Source organism: Pocillopora damicornis, chromosome 6, assembly GCF_964200805.1.
Source record: "Pocillopora damicornis chromosome 6, jaPocDami1.2, whole genome shotgun sequence".
Taxonomy (NCBI): domain Eukaryota; kingdom Metazoa; phylum Cnidaria; class Anthozoa; order Scleractinia; family Pocilloporidae; genus Pocillopora; species Pocillopora damicornis.
In genome coordinates this window covers 1,072,501-1,094,814 of record NC_142675.1, presented here as the reverse complement: position 1 = coordinate 1,094,814, position 22,314 = coordinate 1,072,501, and the positions used below count along the sequence as shown (strand labels likewise).

General features: G+C 38.8%; 5 protein-coding genes across 5 annotated transcripts in view; 4 read left to right on the top strand and 1 right to left on the bottom strand.

Annotated features, from left to right (window-relative positions):
• The first annotated feature begins 1,870 nt into the window (after positions 1 to 1,870).
• LOC113673122 (translationally-controlled tumor protein homolog) lies at positions 1,871 to 6,749 on the top strand. The gene is made up of 4 exons (XM_027189492.2): positions 1,871 to 1,898; positions 4,150 to 4,223; positions 5,310 to 5,741; positions 6,630 to 6,749. Exons 1-4 carry the CDS (start codon positions 1,871 to 1,873, stop codon positions 6,630 to 6,632), a joined length of 537 nt encoding a protein of 178 aa, XP_027045293.2. The 3' UTR covers positions 6,633 to 6,749.
• A 748-nt stretch (positions 6,750 to 7,497) lies between these two features.
• LOC113673133 (bis(5'-adenosyl)-triphosphatase enpp4) lies at positions 7,498 to 10,509 on the top strand. The gene has a single exon (XM_027189503.2). It carries the CDS (start codon positions 7,889 to 7,891, stop codon positions 9,407 to 9,409), a length of 1,521 nt encoding a protein of 506 aa, XP_027045304.2. The 5' UTR covers positions 7,498 to 7,888; the 3' UTR covers positions 9,410 to 10,509.
• Positions 10,510 to 10,756: 247 nt separating this feature from the next.
• LOC113673087 (5'-tyrosyl-DNA phosphodiesterase) lies at positions 10,757 to 12,856 on the top strand. The gene has a single exon (XM_027189445.2). The coding sequence runs from the start codon at positions 10,863 to 10,865 to the stop codon at positions 11,835 to 11,837; it is 975 nt and encodes a 324-aa protein (XP_027045246.2). The 5' UTR covers positions 10,757 to 10,862; the 3' UTR covers positions 11,838 to 12,856.
• LOC113673235 (glycogenin-1) lies at positions 12,439 to 18,915 on the bottom strand. The gene is made up of 6 exons (XM_089209494.1): positions 18,758 to 18,915; positions 17,297 to 17,634; positions 16,621 to 16,747; positions 16,042 to 16,225; positions 14,776 to 15,072; positions 12,439 to 13,942 (listed from the first exon to the last, which is right to left on the bottom strand). Exons 1-6 carry the CDS (start codon positions 18,913 to 18,915, stop codon positions 13,721 to 13,723), a joined length of 1,326 nt encoding a protein of 441 aa, XP_089065620.1. The 3' UTR covers positions 12,439 to 13,720.
• A 155-nt stretch (positions 18,916 to 19,070) lies between these two features.
• The window catches only part of LOC149043353 (uncharacterized), a 14,060-nt gene continuing 10,816 nt past the window's right edge, over positions 19,071 to 22,314 (top strand). Inside the window, exons 1-3 of the mRNA XM_089209492.1 lie at positions 19,071 to 20,189; positions 20,860 to 21,030; positions 22,029 to 22,314. The exon at positions 22,029 to 22,314 is cut by the window's right edge and continues 109 nt beyond it. Of these exons, the coding sequence (XP_089065618.1) occupies positions 19,463 to 20,189; positions 20,860 to 21,030; positions 22,029 to 22,314 (1,184 nt within the window). The 5' untranslated portion in view covers positions 19,071 to 19,462. The remainder of the gene's footprint in view (positions 20,190 to 20,859; positions 21,031 to 22,028) is intronic.

Here is a 22,314-nt window from a genome sequence, read left to right as displayed (position 1 = left end):
CACTTTCTGTATATGAACCCACACACAACCTACAATTCCTCCAATCGCTCTTACGAAGGGGTAACGCCCGAAACGTCAGCTTTTTTACCCTTTACGATGGCTAATTGACGTTTTCAACTCAGCTGTTAACACTAAATTACTTGCTATACTCTCCCACTGACGCAGCACCACAGTTTCTTTAGAAGCTTACCCCCTTTACCCTCCCATTCTACTTAAAACAGCCACAGTAACCATATCAATGCACATATTCTATCGGACGAGGGTTCTCAACGCTCCTTTAATACATCAAATGTCGCAGTCAAGCTTGTTCTAAAAACTGAAACACAAGAAGCCATATCTCTAAAGCAAGTTGACACTGTTACAGTCCACCTAAAAATCATTCAAAGGGAGATCATATCCATTCGTGCGATTATTGTACCAACCATAGCTGCACCTCTCGTTGCCTAGTAACAATGTTAGTACACTGGTACCAATGTAAGCCGGGGACTTACACAACTAGAGAGACTGATCTTAGGGTATCCTTCCGTCAATGGTTCACCTGTCACAGTCGACATTCTAATAGGTGCAGATCCTTACTGGGATGAAGTTGAAGACGAGATAATAAAGGGTCCAGGTCCTACAGCAGCCAATTCCAACCTTGGATACCTCTTATTGGGTTCCCTTTCCATGTGCAACCCTTCAAGAAGCCCCAGCACTTCTACCCTACATGTCATGGCCGAACCTCAACAAGAGGAATTCGATTTGGAACGTTTCTGGCGCATTGATGATGGTTAAAAAACATATGATTGTTTGTCCTGCCAAAATTTAGAGGCCTCCGAGGCAGGACATCGGGTCCTTTGAAGATTGGCAAAAATTTGGCGATCTGCAAAAGTTTGGTAAGTTTTTCGAATTGGGAGTGGAACTTATTTTACGCTACTTGTAGAGAGATTTTTCACTTAACCAAACAAAAAGAAGCTCTAATACAACCCGGGACTTAAATCTCATAAATGACATGGATGCGTCCTGATGTTTGCAGTTGTCGTTAATTTATGGTCGATAGGTATTCTTATCCAAAATTTATTATTTCCTTTTGTGCTTGTCAATATATCATCGATGCATTTCCTCTACTTATCGTTTACAATTGGCTCGTTCGTAATTAAACGAAGGGCTTCTCGAATAAAAACCTGCAGAAAAGGCATAATTTTTTTGCATTTTACCGAACTGAAAAACGCCAAAAAAGCCGCCTATTCTGCAGGCTAATAATTGTGGACGTTTACTTTTACATCCCAAGGGTATAATAAAAAGGCCTAAAATGTCTAAATCACGTCTAGTGTTAATATTCTAGCAGCGTTGTTGGATAAATTTCCAGTCAAATTAGCAAACAATCGAACAAACATAATTTTTTTTGTAAATAGAACAAGGGATATGGTAAGTTTTGAGCTCGTGAAAGAAATAGAGAAAGATGTATTATCAACTCGTCACGAACGTGGGACAAAGAAAAAATTCTGAGTCCCCATGAGGAATCGAAACTCAGACCTTCTGATTCCGCGCTCCGATGCTCTACCACTGAGCCACAGAGACTCCACGGTGAGCGAGATCTATTTCGAAGTTCATGATTCTCTTTAATTGCATCTTATCTTCTTTACAGTTATTTCAGTGGTCGCATTTGATGGTAAGATATTCGTAGAACTCATTCAGATCTTGGATGAAAGAAAAAAAAACAACAACAAAGAAAATAAATGCGAAAACAATAGATTGTAGGCCAACAGCATTGTTTTAGAATAAAAGGGGGGTCCATGCAGAAAATTTTTTCTCTTTCATTACCATTGCCGCTGTGTGTGTAACGCGTTGTATTAATCTTCTAGCATCGTGGTTGAGCAATTGAACAAACATGATTCTCTTTAAGGACATAATTACAGGTATGTGCTGTTCAGAACTTACATAGAGAAAGAAATGAATCAAGTTGCTCTCTAAAGATGACTTCGGACAGCTTGTGGAATATTTGTGTCCTCCCAACATTTGTCTCTGTAGCTTTGTCGGTGGAAGCGCCCAACTTTTAGGAAGGCCTGGATTCGAATTGCATTACAACCTAATTTTTTTCCAGCCTCTTTTCTGCGACCTCTTTAATTGCAGATCACCCTCTGTGTAATTATTTCAGCGGTAGTATTTGATGCTAAGATTTTCGTAGAACCCATTCGTTATTATGCGTTCAGATCTTGAAACGCAACACCAAAGAATTTAGGCCCACAATAGATTGCGGGTCAACAGCATTGTTTTCGAATAATAGGGGTGTTGAAGTCCTAAATGTAATAACTGTCCTAAATGTAATAAAGTCCTAAATGTAATAACATTTGGTCCTGAATGTAATAAATCCCTAAATGTAATAACGTTCGGTCCTAAATGTAATAAGCCTCCTATGCAATCGTTTAACTGCGCTAACATTGAGATGTTAAAGTGACAGCTGTTGCACCAAAGAATCCTCTGACCAATATTTATGGGATTTGCGGGCTCACTGATATTAATCAGCGGCTTTTTATTTGTTAAAGACGTAGGTTGAGAAGCATTGGCTACAAAACCTTATTCTAATACTGATGTGCATTTTGCATCAAATTGACGGACGTAGAAGCAACGAGAACGTTGACTAATAGCTCTCTCTATATCATTGGCTCAGACTCTTAAGTGTAACAGATTTTGACGAAATACTTCTGTCCTCAGTGCTGAAGTTAACACTTGATGAACCAAGTTACAAGGAAAAAGAAGTCCACCGACTTATACGTTAGTTACGTAAAGTTACGAACTTTGTAAGTTTTCTTGCGTGGGATCAATACGGGGGATCCCGAACGGGCGAGGGTGGGCCCATCATGCCCCCTCAGGTAGCCAAGCAGAACACAGGATTCACTTCATCTTGCCCGCGTGCGCTGCTAGCTATATGATAATGTGACTTGCAGAGCAAGATATCGACTGACCAATGATATGTTATCCCATTTCACGATCACAGGTCTCGACATGTTGCCTTTTTTCCACGCAAGAGTCAAATTGAACCATTGAGCTACACCTTTCAACACATGATGGTCAGTTGGCGGTCTAATGAACCATTCATTTTTTCCTTTAGCCCCTTATGACGGGTTCATCAGTTCCCGAACCGAAATATTAGGAAAACATACATTTTAAAGTTGATCTCAAGTTTATATTTCATTTTTTGTCTTCACCTCTTCTCCCCGCCGTGAGGGAAGAAAATGAATAGATAAATAGATGAATGAAAAAAGAAAGCTCAACAGTTTCCACTTATAGTCATATGGTACATGAACTGATTACTGAGGTGGAGTAAAGCCATAGAGGGCTGGAAATGCAACACCCCAGGTTCAAAATTGAATAAATCAGGATAGTCATTCTTAAAAATGAACTCAAATGCTTCATTAGAATCAATTGACACTGAATAACATTGATGTGCAAAATTTCAATAACGCTACTGATAATAATAATTTTCTTTTGGATTAACATGTGACACAGCGAAATCATTCAAACTGCTCTAAAATGGTGCATCACTTCTAAAGACTTTAACACGAACGATAACATCAACAATAGCATGCTAGTTCATCATCAATTGTAGTAAATTTCTTTTCCAAAAAGTCTTAATGGTTACGTACCAATCGATTCCATCCTATTGAGCTTCCAGCCAAGCACTAGCCCACTTTGGGCTGGAAATGATTTTCTTCAACTCGATCAATAAACCGCTATAAGGACCATACTTCGACTGCTGATATTTCTTATGTCTAGCAAGTAAAAAGACGCTGATTGATATCAGCGGGCCCATAATGTGACATGTATACTGGTCAGCGGTTTTTTTGGAGCAACAGCTGCCACTAACATATCAATGTGGATGTCCGCCATAACAACAATGCACTGCAGGAGTTAAACGATTGCATAAGAGGCTTATTACATTTAGGACTAAATGTTATTACATTTAGGACTTTATTACATTTAGGACCAAATGTTATTACATTTAGGACTTTATTACATTTAGGACAGTTATTACATTTAGGACTTCAACATAGGGGTTCCATGCAGACATTTTTTTTCTCTCGTGTTACCACTGCCGCTACGATGTAGCTGTGCTAACAGCTTGCGGAGTTCCTTTTTGACGTAACTTTATGATCTCTAATTAAACAGAGAAAGACATGTTTTCAGACGCTTACAAATATCAAGAAGTAGACGATGGTATCTTCTATGAAGTCGAAGGCAAGGTAAGAAACAAAATGTAAACTTTTCTGAACTAAAGCTCTCGGTTCTGTGTGGAATTAAATGTCTTCCTCTTCACCCCTGGTATGGGGTGATGACACAGGCTACCCAAGCTTCATGCACGAGTTTGCCTTTACTAAACTGTTTCCTCGCACTGAGAAACCAAAAGTCATTCGGGGTTGGAATGAGTAAAACACTTGGCCCTAGGGACGAAGAGTCATCTGAGATTTGATTTTAAAAAGTTACTACCTTGCCTAAATTGCGCGTTCCTCTGTCTATTGTGTGGTTTTTGGATGGATTCCCGGTGGCTTTTATACTTACGTTTTTTTCAATAAGCACAGGCCATCAGTTTTGGCCTCTAATTGCTACTGTTTTTCCCTTGACAAATACTATGCCAGATGCCTTGCGTCTGTTTAGTAAGAGATCACAAATGACATGAAAATGCGGTAAGAACAAAAAAAGTGGCCCAACCAGCTCATAACTGGATCAATAAGATATTTGTGTGAAAGATGATGTTACTCGGTGAATGACCCAACTATACTCGGAGAAAAAAGAAGTCTTCGGCTCCCATAAGGAGTCGAACCAACGACCCTTTGATTTGTGCTACGGATGCGCATGCTCTACCACTGTGCTGTAAGAGACTCGTACCAGGCCAAGCCGTTTAACTAGGTCCGTGGTGATAAACTTCCTGCGTACTGTGAGGATAGGAATGTTGATATATGTCAATCCTTCATAACTATTACAACTTAGGGAAAAAACAATAAATTTATCTGAGAAAATATCTCCTGTAGAGACATAATCGAAAGTAAAAAGTTCCCACCATTTTGGAAATTCTCCAGGTTTTTATTGTAAGTGATTGTTCTCATGGTTATTATAATTAATACTGCGTTTGATGGATTTAGCTGAGGATGATTGGCGGCTTAGACTGTCCGATTACAGCCAACTGTCCTATAATCACCGCCAACTGTCCGATTACACCTCTACAGAATAATTAGTACAAAATAAAGCAACTAATACACCAATCTCATTTGTAGAAAATGAAAGATTACCAATGAGGGTTGTTATTAAGATGGATTTTTCACTTTCCTCAGCTCATACTTGAAGATGATTCGATAGACGATAATTTAATTGGCGGAAATAAATCCGCGGAGGAGCCGGAAGATTCTGGAACTGAAGAAAATCAAACCCAGAAAGTCGTCAACCTTGTAAAAGGTAGCAACCTTGAAGAGGACGAGACGCTAAAGGTTCCGCCGAAAAAAGGAGACGTTGAGAAGGCAATTCAAACTTACGTAAAAAAGCTAGTGACAAAAATTAAAGAGACCAGACCCGATTATGTGCCCACATTCAAAGCCAATGTTAGTAAAGCCATGCGGAGAATTCTTAGTATTGGAAACTGGAAATTCTATCGCGGGGAGGACGATGGCTTTGAATGCGAAGGAATGCTTGCTTTCTTGGGATTTCGTGAAGATGGCGAGACACCTTATATGCTGTTCTTCAGAGATGGTCTTTACAAGGAGGAAGCGGTGAGATTTGCGGGAGTGTCGTATTTCCTTTTCATCTACCGGGGGGTATATTTGGAATTTTAATTTCAAGTAAATCAATTTCTTGGTAAATCGTAACTTTCGCTTACTCAAACCAGTCGTCGATTCTCTTCAAATAATTTCTATCTCGGAAGATGGCTAAAAGCCATTTCTGATTTATTTTTGTTTTCGTGACCCAAAATTCACTCCTTTTATCCGTCACCCTGTCACTTACACCTTTCATTCCTGTTTTACTTTCATTGATAAGTCCGCTGACGAGCGTTTTGGACCGCCTTTTCTATTATTCTGGAGGATTCTTCCTCGGAGATTCGATCCCCCTCAGGCAAGAATTATCGCTTGAGGGGGAGGGGGTGAATGCTCTCGGTTATGTCACAATAAAATTTACCTAACTAACCCCTTAAAACTCTGTAGTCCCCTCATTGGCGGTCAACTTCCCATAGAACCCCTTTAAACTCTGTTAGAGACGATTGATCTCCCCTCCGTTACCCCCTGAAAACTATGTGATCCCCAGAATCCCTCGACACCCACCCACCCCCCCCCCCCTACGATAAATGATGACCGGCCCCAAAGGGCCTTGCCATTGGTTGAAGTAATTTTTAATTGCACGTGGAAAGTCATCTGCGATTGCATTGGTTTTTCGTTTACATCGATGAGTGAGGTTGTCTCGACCCAGTTTTTCTCCTTAATCACCTTTTTTTCTGGTTGGTTACTTTGATTTAAGTCTTTGATTTGAGGAGACTGGATTCTGTAAGCACAGAATCTCAGCCGAGCAAAGATAACTTAAGTTTAATTTTCCTGAATTCATCCGTGTGCAGTGAAACGTTCCCTACCACAATGAATGAGATTTCCTTCTTTTCATTTTTTTTGCAGTAATTCAAATTCAAGTTAGCAAGAGGACGACATACAGGCACCGTATTCCAACAATCATTTTATTTGTTTTTCACTTAGCACGATCATTTCATAAGCTAATAAAGTGAAGAGTAACTGTGACACTGTTTTGTCATCTTTTCCACGAGACATTTGTCAACTGGCGTGACACGTGACAAACAAACATCTTCAAATTTAGGTTTCGTGCGCAAATGACGAGTAAGATTATGACAAGTATGATGAGCAGTGTTTTTCCAGTTGGAGCCGCATTTTGAGATTTTTTTCGCGAAGGTTTTTCTCTGCCCTATCGTTCGGTGGGGTTTTTGCCCGATTTTCTCTAAGACATTTTTTGGTAACCGCTTACTAATGATACCAATTCAACCCCAGGCCCCCCTCCCGTCAAACCTAAGCTAGGGTGCCCGTGCCCATTGATCGATTTAGTACCCCTTGCAAAGTTTAAGTCATGTGCTAATTTACTCAGTGCTTATAATCGGCTTTGAAGTAAACTATGCAAATTGAAGTAAAAATGTGTGTTTACCCATACCCTTTTTGAGTATGCGAAAAGATAGGCTTGGTACGTACGAGAGCTGGCTAAAACTACACGTATACACGCAATAGTGATTTTTCATTTTACTTCATAGATAGCCTTGTCATTGATAATTATGTACTAGAACCTTAATGGAATATATGTCTGCGCTATCAGGGAAGGTGATTGCAATAACTTTACAACCAATTTGCATTCGATTGACTTTTGAAAGCAACCTTTGTCTCGCGAAGCTGAAAATACGTACTTAAGTCTGCAGCAACAGTGGTATGAGAATTGATGCCTGGAGTGTCTAACTGAAAAATTACGTAACGTCTATGCGCAGACGCAAGTGGCGTAACCTTGTAAAATTTAATTCGCTTTTTCGCGATGTCTCGCTCTATCGAAGAAGGAAGTGTATTTAGCAAAAACATGAACTATACAAAAGGAAATAAGGAATTTATCGATTTTAACTGCAGGATCTGTCGAGTTATTAACTCATCTGGGGTTCTGGGATGGATTTGATTTGATTTCATGAAGGTGATATATGATTTGCATACCCAGCTGTTCAGCTCTCATGCTGCTTTAACAAATTCTTTGACCACAACGAAATAGTCAACTGAAATATGCAAATTTTTTTTGTTGCGCGTCGCTGTTTTCTGCAAAGTGAATTAATGAGTAAGTGTTATACGCGTGGGTTAGGTTTTGACAGACCTGTGAACCGTCCTGCGACTGCAAAATGCTCGCCGAAAGGTTGCTGTTTGTGTACCTCACTTGGCATATTTGCTTCGTGTCGAGCACAGCAGCAAGCAATTCAACTGTTATTTTGATTGCATTAGACGGTTTTCGCTGGGATTTCATGTCGAAAGCATCCACACCAAATCTTGACTTTATAGCTGGCGGCGGAGTGAAGGCGAAGTACGTTGAAAACGTTTTCCCGACGGTTGCCATGCCGAATTTGTACACAATTGTAACAGGTCTGTACCCTGAGAGCCACGGGATTATTGCGAACAAGATGTTTGATCCGGATTTTAACGCAACGTTTCTCCGCAGTAATAACGAAACAAGATGGTGGGATGGAGCGGAGCCAATCTGGGTGTTAAATCAGAAACAAGGTTTTAAAAGCGCCTTGAGTTACTGGCCGGGATACGATGTGAACATTGGAGGCTATTTGCCCAGTTTCACCAGCGATGGTGCGAAATATTCCAAACCGTTCGTTTCTAAGGACAATCTCATGCCAGAAAAGGAGAGAATTGACCTTGTTATGAAATGGCTAACCATGAAGGCGCCTCCAAACTTTATAGCGATGTATTTCGCGGAACCTGGCAGAACCGGTCACAAATACGGGCCTGATTCACCTAAAACAGAGAATGCTACTGAGAAAACCGACTCTGCTGTAGTTGGCTATCTCGTGGAAAAGCTGCGAAAGGCTAACTTACTCGATAAAGTGAACGTTATATTTACTTCCGATCATGGTTTGGCAAAATACAACACGAGTGATTTTGTCAACTTCGATGACATTGTAAACGCAAGTAGTTACGAACTTTGGGCGGGAAATGGAGCGTTTTTTACCCTGGAACCTCACTCAGGGCAAGAGGAATATGTGTACCAGATGTTAAAGGAAGGGGAAAGAAACCTGACGCGTTTCAAAGTGTACAGGAAAAAAGATGTTCCGGAAAAACTGCATTTCAAAAAGAATCGAAGAATTGGCTCTGTTGTGGTATTGATGGAGGAGGGTTGGTACGCTCGTAGCTCTAAAATGTCGACGAACTTGACGGAAGGTATGATAAAAGGAGGACAAGGTTACTCTACTGAACACAAGGACATGTACCCATTTTTGATCGCTCGCGGACCGGCGTTCAAAAAGAACTTCAGTTCAGACTCTTTTAAGCTCCTGGATATTTACCCCATGATCTGTGAAATTCTCGGAATTAAACCTGCACCGAATAATGGCTCCATGGCCAGGGTGAAACAGCTCTTTGGGGAACCTTTCGCCACACCCACTACGCCTAGAGAAACCACCGAAAGCTCCACATCAAAACAAAAAGATGGGAATAATATTGTGAAAATTGTCGGGTTTGCGATTGTCGGTTTTGCGGTTGTTGTGTTCCTGGTTGCATCGATTTTATTGACGGTACGCTGGTGCAAGCGAGACAAGGAATCTAAAAAAACGTGGATGGAGAGCGAAGAGACACCGGCGATTCAAGCTGAGGAAACACAAGCCTTGCAAGAAGATCACGACGAAGGTGTGACAGTGTAATTAAAACCGCAGAAAAATTGCCTCGCCTTTTACACTCAAGAATTAAGATACAACTTCGACACGTTTCATGTTTGTGTTCCTGAGTGTTAAAAAAGATTAAAGTGCAAGAGAGCTGATATTCTTTAGCGCAAAGATTATAATTTTTGGATTTAAACGGAGTTCGTTTTTCAGGATTATCGGCGCTTTTGGAATAAATATCGACAACTGACAATAAATAACAATCATGGAAAATAATTTTTGCTTTCAAATGGTGTACCGGTAATGAATCATGCAAATTTTGCAGTGATTAATAATGAACTTGACAGTACTATTTTAAATTTTCTTTAGGTGCCGATAATTTATTTGTGTAAAGAGTGTTTTAACAGGCTGGATAGAAAAAGCTTGCCAGCAGGGTAGAATTTGAAAAAGGATATGTGTACATAGAGGGGGCATTATGAACAGAGTGAAAAAATTATCATTTTAATAGAGCAAGCGAGTCAAGTCGCTGGCTTTGTTTTTAAGTAATACCATTCAACTGTCACTTGTACATTTCGAACTGTCAATTGTGTAATTCTTGCAAGCCAGTGAAGAGTTAGTGTTGATTGCTGATGTTGTAATAACTGTCGGATTACCATGAAAATATTGCATGTTTTTGAGAAAACAAACATGTATGTTTTTGTCAGAACATCTATCTCGTATTGTGAAAGCTAGAAAACATTTCCGCACCTGTAGTCTGACTTCCTGGGATGAAATAAATCAATAATATTAAAATGTAACTATTTATTTCATAGAACTTAATTGTCAATGTTGGTTGCGTTTATTATAGACATGAAAAATTGATAACATATTAAGTTAGTCCAATTTAAATACACTTAATGTACATAAAAAATTAATAATGTTACCAGCCCGTCTTGGAGTTTGAAATTCACATAAATTTACCAGTGTTTTGAAATGAACATTGTCAATGAGATAAATCCACTCTTGAGTTTTCATTGCTGTTTTGGTTGTGGTTGTTTTTTTGTTGTTAGGAGTATATTTTTTATTTGTTTCTTTTTCTGCCTGTCAAAGCTTAAAAATCTCCCTGGAGTTGAAGAATTTTGAAATAAATATTCAATATCGTATTTTTTTCGTATTATCATAACGAGACATAAATATTGATTTCCCTCCTTCACCATTTGTACATGTCAAATCAATCAGTAGAAATGTCAAATCATTAAAGCAATTGTCGTTTAATCTTTTGTTAATTGGCTTTAACTAGAATTGGAAGAATCGTTTTGCGTGACAAGCTTAAACAACCTGAAGTTATGTCACGCAATGACAAGGCTGTGAACAGTTACCAGGTCCCCGTGTCGAACAGAGGTTAGTGGACTGCGAAAACAAACAAGAATGCCTGGGGGTTTTTGCCACGACTGCAGCAGCTAGCCTAACCATTTTATCTAAGTCTTTCTCCTCAAAAAGGGTCGAACTACTAAAGATGTCGGCAAATTACATCCCTCGTGGACCATTGCTGATACTCGCAGTACTGATTATCGCTGTTTTTGTGCTTCGTTCTTTTTTCGGTGCTCCTAAATTCGGGAGGAAATATATTGCAGATTTTGTTCACAAACCTGCTGGATCCAGCAGAATCAGGATGCTTACATTTAATATTTGGTTTTCTCCGGACAAAATGGCTGAAAGGATGGAAGCACTGGGGAAAATCGTGCAAGATCTCAAACCTGATATTTTAACTTTTCAAGAAGTTACTCGCGTAAACTTAGGATTACTCCGAAAACAGCCATGGTTTTCTCGATATCACTTAACACCGCCTGATGCTGAAAGACACCCTGGGTATTTTGTTGTTATTTTAAGCAGATTTCCGATCGAAAAATGGCAGACCTACCCGTTTGAAGATTCTCCATATCAGCGTGAACTTTTGACCGCAGAAATCAAGTTCAATTTGGCGCCAAAGACACGGAAGTTTGTGATTGCAACAACTCATTTGGAGCATTCTGGCAGATTTTCTAAATTGCGAGAAAAACATCTAAAGGAGACCGTGAAAATGCTTTCTACGTTTGAAAATGTTTGTGTGATGGGTGATATGAATCTGGAACGTCAATTTGATGGGGATGTCGTTCTTCCTGTGCAGTGGATTGACGCATGGCTTGCAATTCCTGGACATACAGACAGTAATGGTTACACTTGGGACGAGAGGAGAAATCCGTTCATTGTGAGAGAGAGAGAATCAACTTTGAAGGATCGCCTGGATCGTGTCTTTTGCAAACTATCAGGCTTTAAAGTGAAAGAGGTAACAGTTGTGGATGATAGAATGACAAAATCTGGTGTCCTTCCAAGTGATCATTTTGGTATTTTTACTGTTCTTGAAGCATCAAAGAAAACCAGTTACAACAAAAAGAATTCCCAGGCTGAAAAGGGGGTTTATTTCAAGAGGCCACGAGGATGGGAAGAGTAAATTAATCTGTAGTTCACCCATGAAGATGGAAAAGAAAAAACAGGGTACACCTTAATGCAGATGCTTCGTAGAGTTTTTGGTAGAGGCACCCTTCTCAGGCCACAGTTCTCCACCCTTGTACTAGGTGAGGGCTGGGGCAGAGACAAGCACTGTCTGAAAATGTTTTGGCCACAATACATGTTATTGTTCAACATAAAGAAGCAGTTTTAATTGTGTAAGCTCAATTTGCTCAGTTTGTTGACTTCATGTGTTATCAGAACAGGTGAGAATGGAACAAAATGCATGTGTTCATATTCTCATGAAGCAGTGACAAGATACAAAGATTTCATGTTTCTCCCTCGTGGAGACAAAAATGCAGTTGTTAGACACATTATTGTTTAATAAATGTTTTGGTTGGGTCATAATGGCTTGCAAGCTGGCCCTCACTATATTGGCTGCAGGATGCACATTTATTTGCCAGGGGGAAGACTGGAGATCAGTCACAAGGGGTTTGCTGGAGGTCTAGCACTAATAGTTATTATCAGTGCCAAACCACAACCAACTTGGATAAACAACTCTACTCGGTATACCCCAGTTACAGGATCATGAAAACTTCACATGGTTTCAAACCATCATGTTTATTATTTTATTCCTGAGCACCAAATTTGATTTGATATGATGTAATCCTACTATTTTAGAATGCTCGTGTTTGTGCAATAGTTGTAATTATTTTTGAAAGAAGCCATGCAATACAAATGAAATGAAATTGAAAATCTTGAGAGAAGATTGCAGGGTATAGTATTGAAAGTTGATCTTAACAACCAAATAAAGGTTCCGCCAGAAATTAAGTACACCAAAATGGTGGTCTTGAATATGGGAGTTTTCTAGGGTTCTTACATCTGACTAAGCTCCTATTTATTAAAGTGACACAATTGTTTGCATGTTTGCATGCACTGTCGTATTTCACAGCACTCTAGAAACAATCTAAATACTGATTATCACAAGATTATTACCACAATAAAATAAAACATTTCACAAAATTCCTAAGCTCATTTTCAATAATTGCACTAAATGAATAAATAGAGCTCTTATGTAAAGAAGAAAAATGTACATCTCTAATTATTTCACTGAAAAAGAAAATACATGCAGTACATCTTTTGATATCTATTCTTGACATAAACATAATTTTTTCGAGAATACTCGAACCCAGAGTGGGGTGAATTTAGATTTCACAAACAAGACACAAAACCAAAAATACTTAGTTAAATACAGACTACTATATATCACTGTCAGTATCCAAACAACTGTACACCTACCCCTCCCCTAATCCAACATTAACCCTCATTTGTTATCAATTGACTGTTGTTGGGATAGGGGAGGGGTAGGTACACAGCTGCTCAGATATCAACATTGATCCTGTAACATGAATTTGTTTTCAATTTTATTAATTTTAATTTTCAGTGCATTTGTCAAAAATTATAGTAACCTTTGGGTTTATGAGCAGGGTATAACTAACAATACCTTTCAAATATATTATTCTGTTGTATTCAACACAAGAGAAAGGATTGCACGATGGATGGGATCATCACTTTTATGCTTTTGTTTTTGGTTTCACTCCCTATGCATTTCCCACAAGTTACAATAAAATTTTGGGTTTATATACCACGTAAAACAAACAATTCCTTTCAAATATATTATTCGACTGTATTCAATACAAGAGAAAGGTTTGCCCAATCAATGGGATCATCTTTTTTTTGGTTTCAATCTTTACAACATAACTGGTGATCATTTAACACCACACACTGACCCTTCATTCTTGGCCACAACTGCCTCCATCTCTAAGGTTCTCTCATAAAAGGAAAATTCTAACATGAAATCTTGAGGACAGTGCCCTCTTTTGCCTCTTAAAACAAAACCATGGGTGCCTCAGTGGGATCTCTCAACACATTTATAGATTCTTGAATCTTCTTCTGGATATTTTCAAACTTGTCGCGACCTCTGTAATCAATTTCACCTCTTTCCCATGCCTGTTGATGTGAAATTTCTTGAACCTCTGGGTTTGAATCCAAGACAACATGATCTGAGATGTAAATATCTGACAGTCCATTGGCTAGCCCTTCCACCTCCTGGAAATGGATTGAAAAGAGATCAAGACAGTCTTAAAAACATTAAATGGCTGAATTTAAGACTTGCAGGAAAGAAATGAAACAAATTAGAATGCAGCGACTAAACAAACAGCAAGATATTTGACAAGAAATTTAAACATCTTAGTGAAGCAGTGCAATTTTGTCCCCTTTTATGTTGTAACTGTAATGGAATTCTCATCTTGGATCAATTTTCATGTTTTTGATTTCTTAATTCTACAATTATCCCAGCTGTAAAAGGAAAGATATCTCTTTTCTTATCTAACACTGTGCCAATTAACAGCAGTATTGTAAAAGTTAGTATCCAAAGCAATACTTTTATGCAACTATTACCAATACTATCAATGTTTGCAAAATTATTATAGACATTTCTATTAACATTAAACCATAAATTACACATATGACGAAAGCTGTCAGCGGCACCATTGGGAAATACAAAGAAGCTTGATGTTTCAGTGCACTTTGATATTTACAACAGTATAAATTAAGCCTTTGCATGTACATACGTAATTAGCTCAGTAATTTAAAAATATTTACAAAAATAGTCCCTCAAATTTGGACGCTTACTGATACATTAAGTTTGTATTAAAACCTGTATAAATAAAGAGATTAGACTGATTTATCATAAGTGGGATGAGGCAGCATGCACAAAGCACAAAGCAGAAATTTCAACTCAAAGTAGAGTACAAGAAATGTAATGCAAATAAACATGTTTCAATGCAGCACACACACATGCATGTAGCATAAATTGCACATGGTACAATTTATACCAAAGTAAACACACACAAGCACACACTTGCACAAATAATGCCTACATGTTTAATTGCTGGAACATCTTGAAAACCTTGAGGCGTCTCTGTTGGCCAGCTGTGAGGAGGGGGTGGGGGTGGATGGTTTTCCTGTTGGGGGTGGTGTGGAGATTCATGATGTTGAGGGGATGGGTTAGGGTGATGTGGTGTTTCATAATACTGTTGGGGTGGGGGTATGAAAGGTTCATGTTCAAATTGATGAGGGGGTGGAGTGTGTTCAAAATGGTGCTGAGGGGGATAGTGCGGTGCAGGCTGGAAATGATCACTGCGTGAAGAGTCTCCACCTCCGCCACCATGGCATTGCTAAGCAAGACAAGTAAAAATGGTCCTGAGAATGATAAATTCATTGGATAGGCCACAGCGAACAATGCATGATACATGTATGAATGAAAAGAGATCATCTCAGCAAAGCAAGGTCCCCCCCCCCCCCCCAAAAAAAAAACAAAAAAAAACCCAACACTGACATGACTAATAAACAAGAACTATTCTTCTTGGTAAATGTGTCTTCCCACTTTTTCATTTTTTTTCAGACAAGACACCTGGATAACAAATACATGAACACAAATAAACCAGATTTCATTAATAGCAAATGTAAATCTCGGAAGTGCTTTATCATCATTACAGGTGATACTTTCTACAGACTACTTTTAACAATGTTTTTTTCAAACACCTAAAACGACTTAAAACACTAAAAAGTGATGTACGTGCATCAAATTATTTACATTTTAAGCCAATTTACCATTATAATAGTGCTACTTTAATATGTAACAATTTCAATTACCATTTACTTGAGTATAGCTAGTCTTAACCCTTCAACCCCCAGAAGTGATTGACATGTAACGTCTCCCTAGAGTATCCATACATTTTACAGCAAACAGGTAATGAGAATACTCAAACTCATCAGGTACAATTCATTACCCTGATTGAACACCAAATTCTCGTAATCAATTAACAAGGAAATGTGTAGCAGCTAGTGGGGAGAATTGACAATCAGATCTTGGGAGTTAAAGGGTTAACTAGTTCTTGCATGTGATTTAATGTGCAATTAAATCAATCACAATTTTATTTATTGTTATTACCCACCGATTCGAAAATTCTATCTATAGATGCTGAACATTGAGACAACTTACAGGGAACAACACACACAACCATTAACAACACCAATGAAACTGCAATCTCTTTCAAACTAACCCGGCAAACATCAACTCTGATGCACATTATCCTGACAAGCACCAGATTAATTCCAATTTGACAATAGACAATTTCACTTACTCTCATTTCAGGCTGCACAAATGTGACATAAATGTCCCACCATAGTTGCAGGAAAGTTCGCTCGTGTGGAACATAACTCTGACCTCTAGATGGCGTGTACACATTGCCGGTCTCAGAGTTATATGTGTAATGCCAGGGTTTAAGGGGCCCTATGAAGTGAACTATTTTTACATCCCTACCAAACCTACAAAAAGAAAAGTATTCTTTGGATCAATACTTCTGATAATGCTTCAAACATTGGGTTGGGATCAGATTGGGTAGAGGAACCAAGCAGGATTTTCCAGAAATCTGGCTCCCTAAGCCAATTTTCATTCTGTCTGTCTTTTGTTTTAGTTCATTCTTTTTTTAAAAAGGGGAAGTGATAGGAATGCCTTACTCAAGGAAAAGTAGACGCATGATGACTGACGATAGAGTTAGCTCACCAGTGCTGACACGAGCTATAAAAGCTTAGTGTTCCTCTTGTATCAGATGCCTGCAGAATTTTCATGTTGTTGGGTAACAGGAAGGAGTAACATATAATTTTCAAAATCTGTCCTTGGTTGCACCAAATGATCAACAATTATCTACAATTTTCCTTACTGTTGGAAAGCTGGAGCATAAGTGTAACTGGCGTTGGAATTCATGTTATAGATAAATGACAAATGCCGAGATATGTGTGCTGTTCTCCAGTTGCTGAAAAATGAATTCAGAAGTCCTTGATCTCCCCCTGTAGTTGAGAAACAAAAATGAATATCATATTAAAATGGTGAAAGTGTGATACAGTCTATTGGTAATACAGAACACCTAAGGATAGTGAAATTGACCCAAAGGACATACCCAGTCACAGGGTTCCTACCATTTCTCAGAAACAAATTTCAATGACTTTTCCAGGATTTTTCTGTGACTCATATTGATTTTTCCAGGACTCCAAACTTCACCGTAAACCCTTTTACTACCGAGATTTCAAAATCAACTCTCTTTACAGTCTACATACATTTCTTATAACATAAATTCTGAAAACTTTATTGCTTGCATTAAACATATTTCCACAGCTTTCCAAGGCCAATTTACTTCTGGTAGTTAACACTTACACTCCTCTAAGAGTGACCAGCATCTAATTCTTCCTTGCAATATCACCTCTGAATCAAACATTGAGGTCAAAATAATAATGATTGTTAAACAAATTCTCCTTGTCAGCACCATGGGAAATGTATAGAGAACAGCATGGGGAAAATACATACTAATGTTAGGGTGTAGAGAGTTAAATAGAGCTAACCATCAAAACTTCCATTCTGAACAGCATACTCCAAGATAGCTTCATAGGTTGCTCTGGATGGCTCAAACACAAATACACCAGAATTGAAACAGTCAGGCCAGCCAATATCTGGAACGGCTGACAGCTCATCCCTCTCAAAGAGTTCATCGCAGTTCTGAACCACTAAAGTATCAGCGTCTAAGAACACGCACTTTCTATACTGTGTCAAGTTCCAACAGTGAATTTTTGTAAAGGTTATACCAAGCTCTGGTCTCGATAAGAGTGCTAAGTTTACAGCATCACCACTGTCAAGAACATCCACAATTTCTAAGTGATCCCAAACTCGGGCAAGGCGTTGCCTGGAATACAATGCAAGCACAGTGTTTTTGGTTGTTCTAACTCACATGTAAGAATGTATCTAGAAGCGCAATCAAATATAAAGATACAAGCATTGGATTGCAACCTGAAAAGGTCCTAAGGAGTACTAAAAAAAAAAAAAATCTGGATGGGAGGGAGGGGAGGGAGGGGGAGGTTTGCTATAACCTCCAAGGCCTTCACACTCTGAGCCTGTTTGAGAAAAATGTGTTCTTTTCATGTCCTCTTCAGACAACAAACTTTCATATTTGGATACTGATTTGTCAGCACTTTAGGCAAAAAACTACAGCAAAATTTGTGGCTCTTCTTCTACACTTCATTTTCAAGGTTCATGCTCTTTCAATTTTGCAAAAATGTATGACTCTTTCATGTCTTTAACGAGGACCATTCTGAAGTTTTGCATGACCGATTTTCATAATGAAAATGTCAATTCAATCAGATTTTTTCACAATCCATTTCCCACACAAATTAAGACGTTCCAGAACTTCCTACGCTTGCGAAATGAAATAAGAAAATCGTATATCTTTCCAGATTCATCATAAACTGTACAAACCCTGATTCGTCTCCGACGGTGTGTTTTGAGGAAAAAGGTGTATTACATAAGTTTTCCTAACATGAACTGTTGACTATTTGAAGTTGTTGAAAGGCAAAATAAAAAACAATAGCTTTACATGAGAAAATCCTGTACTTCACCCTGTCAATCTATTACAATCACAAGTGGGTTGCATTAGTAATTGGATTCCATTTTCAAAACAGTTTGCGTAAACAAACATAGCTAACCCCCTCGAGTGAAGGAAGTGGCTGTCTGAAGCAAGCAGATGCGAGGAACACATCTGGCGGTTTTCTTGGGCGAATATATCATCAAAAGACATTGATATATTTTTGTACAAGTTCCTTTGGTGAAAATGCGATATTACAGCCTGACATTTAGGTAATTTGAAGCTCGCCTAACGTCAACTGAGCACAACACTTAACTCATGTCAGGTTGTGAAACTTGCATAAATTGCAGAAAACAAAAAATTGAAAATGAACAAAAGATTGCTGTCTGTGTACGAGATCTTGCTCAAAAGAGAAGATTAAAGTTGATTTATTATTGGGGATTCGTACCTGGTCGGTTCCAGAACTTCTTTAGCAACGAGAAGAACCAGTTTTCTTGTGGTATTGACTCGTCTGAGGGAGTAGCCGAGAACAAGCGCGCCATTGGCGTAACTGTTGTTAGTCACAAGACTTACGAAAGCTTCGTCTGCGACGACTTCTCCGGGCATCGAGACACTTCTTAGCAACCAGAAAGGAAGAAGGAATATTGATCATAGACGAATTTCAATCAGACCATGCGACAACCGTAGACAACCTTTGTACTGCGCTCAGTTCCTCAACGAACAACTTTTCCGAGAAGCTGCTTCCTACGCCACTTACCACGGGTGGGGAGAAAAATGTGCGGAGATTACGAATATTACCCGAGTTATTATCCGAGTTCTGAGGTCATATTCGTTTATCTTCAGAGATTTCCGAACACTACCCTACCCTAGACAAAATTATTTTAAACTCCTGAAACTGAGGCTCTGTACTCATGGCAACTACAATCCATTGTTTTTGGCTTCGCGACTTCTCAAAGTCAAAGTCAAACTGTTTTCCGGAGTTTCTGTTCATTTCGAAAAGATCTCTTAATGCAGGAGAGAGAGCTTTTGTCTTGATGGATTCACGAAATATAAGCAGACGCTGTGGAGAATTTAGGGTAGGCTATGTTGAAATTTGATCAGTGTAAGTTGCTTTCCATGTTGTAAATTCCTCAACTAAAAACAACGAACTAAAATGAGTGGGAACGAAGAGAAAGAAGGCGATCATAGGGATTTAGCTCCCACAGAAGAGCAAATTCCACGCGCAGATTCAAGTGCTTCTTCAGTAATAAGCAGAACTAGCTCTCCAGAACATTTAGAAGACGATGTTTTCAACGTAGATAAACAAGAACCGCATTTGGACGCAGAACAACTTTCAGCTGATGTTGCTGCTAGAGGAATTGTAAATCCAAATAAGTTTTCAGGTGATATACCCCAATCAGGGATACGCGGTATGTTAATAGCTGCTTGTGATATTCCCCCAAATGCCTTAAACAAGATTCAAGAAGAAAATGGGAAAGATGCCGATCGCGAACTTCAAGATGAACTATCAAGAGAAAGGCATGTTTCTTCAGGGACAGAAGAACTTCAGCCTGCCTCTCAGGAAGTTCCCTTTTATAACAAAGACTCCTCTTTAAGTAGACCATCATCTGCAAGTTCATTGTCGTCCGTAGCAACAGGAATTAATAAGAGAGAGGTCTCTTTTCAAAATGCTGAAGAGGACGAGGAAGCTCTAAAAGAAAGAGGTTTTATATCTCATACTGAAAACAAAACAGTTGAAGTGGTATCAATTTGTACACAAACTGAATGGAGTTGGTTAAAGGACATGGAATTGTATCAGGAAACCATAAACAGATCAAAGCCTGAATGGGCAGAAAGATCAGAGAAGAAAATGTCCAAAGAAGTTCCAAAGTCACCTTCAGGTAATATATCAACAGAATGACAAAATAATTATATCAACATCCACTTACCCTCCTACAACCCCCTGACAATTAGTACATTTGTCCCCCCTAGCAACAATTTTGTGTAGCAGGTGCTGAAGTGAAAAAGGGCTTGATGCACAGCCCACAAAGAGGATCATGTCCCAGTTTTTCAATGGGAGGATAAATGCTATCCAATGGATAAATCAATATCCAGCAGATGCATGGTAGCAAAATGTACTGCGCTATCCACTGGATAGAGGTTTATCTGGTGGATAATACTCTCTATCCTCCAAACCACCAGGACCAGAAGCTTATCGTCAGTAATTGATACTGTACTGGGGAATTCCTCACCTCGCGGAAGGGAATATTTAGGAGATTGATTGTAAAAAACCAAAACAAGATTTAACAAATTCCTGATCAATCTCAGGTTAGGAGTTTTACTATGATTCAATTTTGAGACAACTTGTGGCAAGACAGCAGATTTATGGAAGAACCTGAAGGAGAGTCTTTTGAGCTTACCTGAGTAGTGATTTTTTTTTCATATTATATGGTTAATAAAATTGAAATTGTGTAGCTATTTAATGCAGTATGAAATATTTATGATAAAAATATAATTTTAACTTGGAAGAAAAATAGGTTAATTTTTATAGCATACTCGACTCTCTTTTAGCAAACAGCCATGGTTCAGTCCAAAGACGGAGGAGAAAGTCGTTACCTGCAACAAGGAAGACCTCCACAAGTAGTGGCAAAACACAAAAGGCAAAGGATGAAGAAAATGAATTCCTACCAGATGTAGAAGAAGGAAATGAAGGAAGACATGATCATGGTGGAGCAGAAGAAGGTACAAAAATAGGGGAGAGGGGTGTAACATCCCAAGGGGACACTAGAAGGATTTTTTGTAAGGTGGAGGGGGGGGTGGGCTGCCTTGGAGGTCTTCAAACCCTGACCATGTTTGAGGAGACCTTTTTTCATTGTGTTACCATATTAAATGACAACTGTTATGAAATAAGTCATGTCACTGAGATATTCACACAGAACATTTATGTTTCAAATGAAAAGAATGGTATTATGAAAGTTGGACATATGAAGTTTTAAATTTAACACAGTCTTGCTCTTTTTTAGACTTTGGGCTGATTATTTGAACAAAGTTCAGCTGTTGTTCTACAAAACTGTATCCTAACCAATCCTCAATTTAGCTGAACCTTTTAACTTAACATTAGTGAGCAGTGTCAAGAGGGCCAAAAGCTAACAGTGAAAGGACATTTATTTAACTAAATCACCCTCATATAGAGAGAGACGGACATAAAATCGTGGTTTGGGTTAGACCTTGCATGAATAACCAGCCCTTTGGGAAAATAAAAAAATGGATGTTTGAAAGTCTAGATATTCAAACTGTATACCCTGTTTAATACTTAAAACCCAGAAAACCATACACTAGAATACAGCAGCAAGTATCAGCTTGGATTATGAAATAGATAAGATATTTGTTTCGTCATACAGTTTTTAGGTTAGTAAATGAGATACTTTGCTTTTTAAAATCATTTTGGTGCCTGGGCTGTATTATGTTGAATGCTGGGTCATCCAAATCTAGTTCTACAAAATCATGTTGAAACTGTGCTCTGTGATCTTACAGCTCTCTGTTTAGACCACTTTGTGCAGCTTCCAAATCTTTGTTACAATTCTGTGATACACAAGATACCCTTGGATGGTTTGGAAGGCCAAAGAGCACTCCAGTAGATCTTTTTTAGCAAATAAAGAAAAGTGATGATAGACCTCTTGAACATCTAGATATGCAGACATGTAGTCATGTAGTGACATTCCTGTTATTTCCCAATGCAGGAAGCACAGGAAGAAGCAAATCAAAGTCATCAGGAGGTGTTCCGAGATCTCGGCAGTCTGTGGTCTCATCACTTCCTCGCACTCCTAAGGGGGAGGACATTCTCTTCCGACCACCCACAGTAGAACTTGAGTCTAGTAGTAGTTCAGATGAGTATGAGGATTATGAACTTGATCAGGAGTTTCTTTTGCCAAGCATCGGTCCTCCAGCCATTCTGCAGTACATGAAGGAGTCTCAGCACCCTCCCCTGTCTAATGAAGAGGTTGAAGATCGACAGGAACTCGCCAA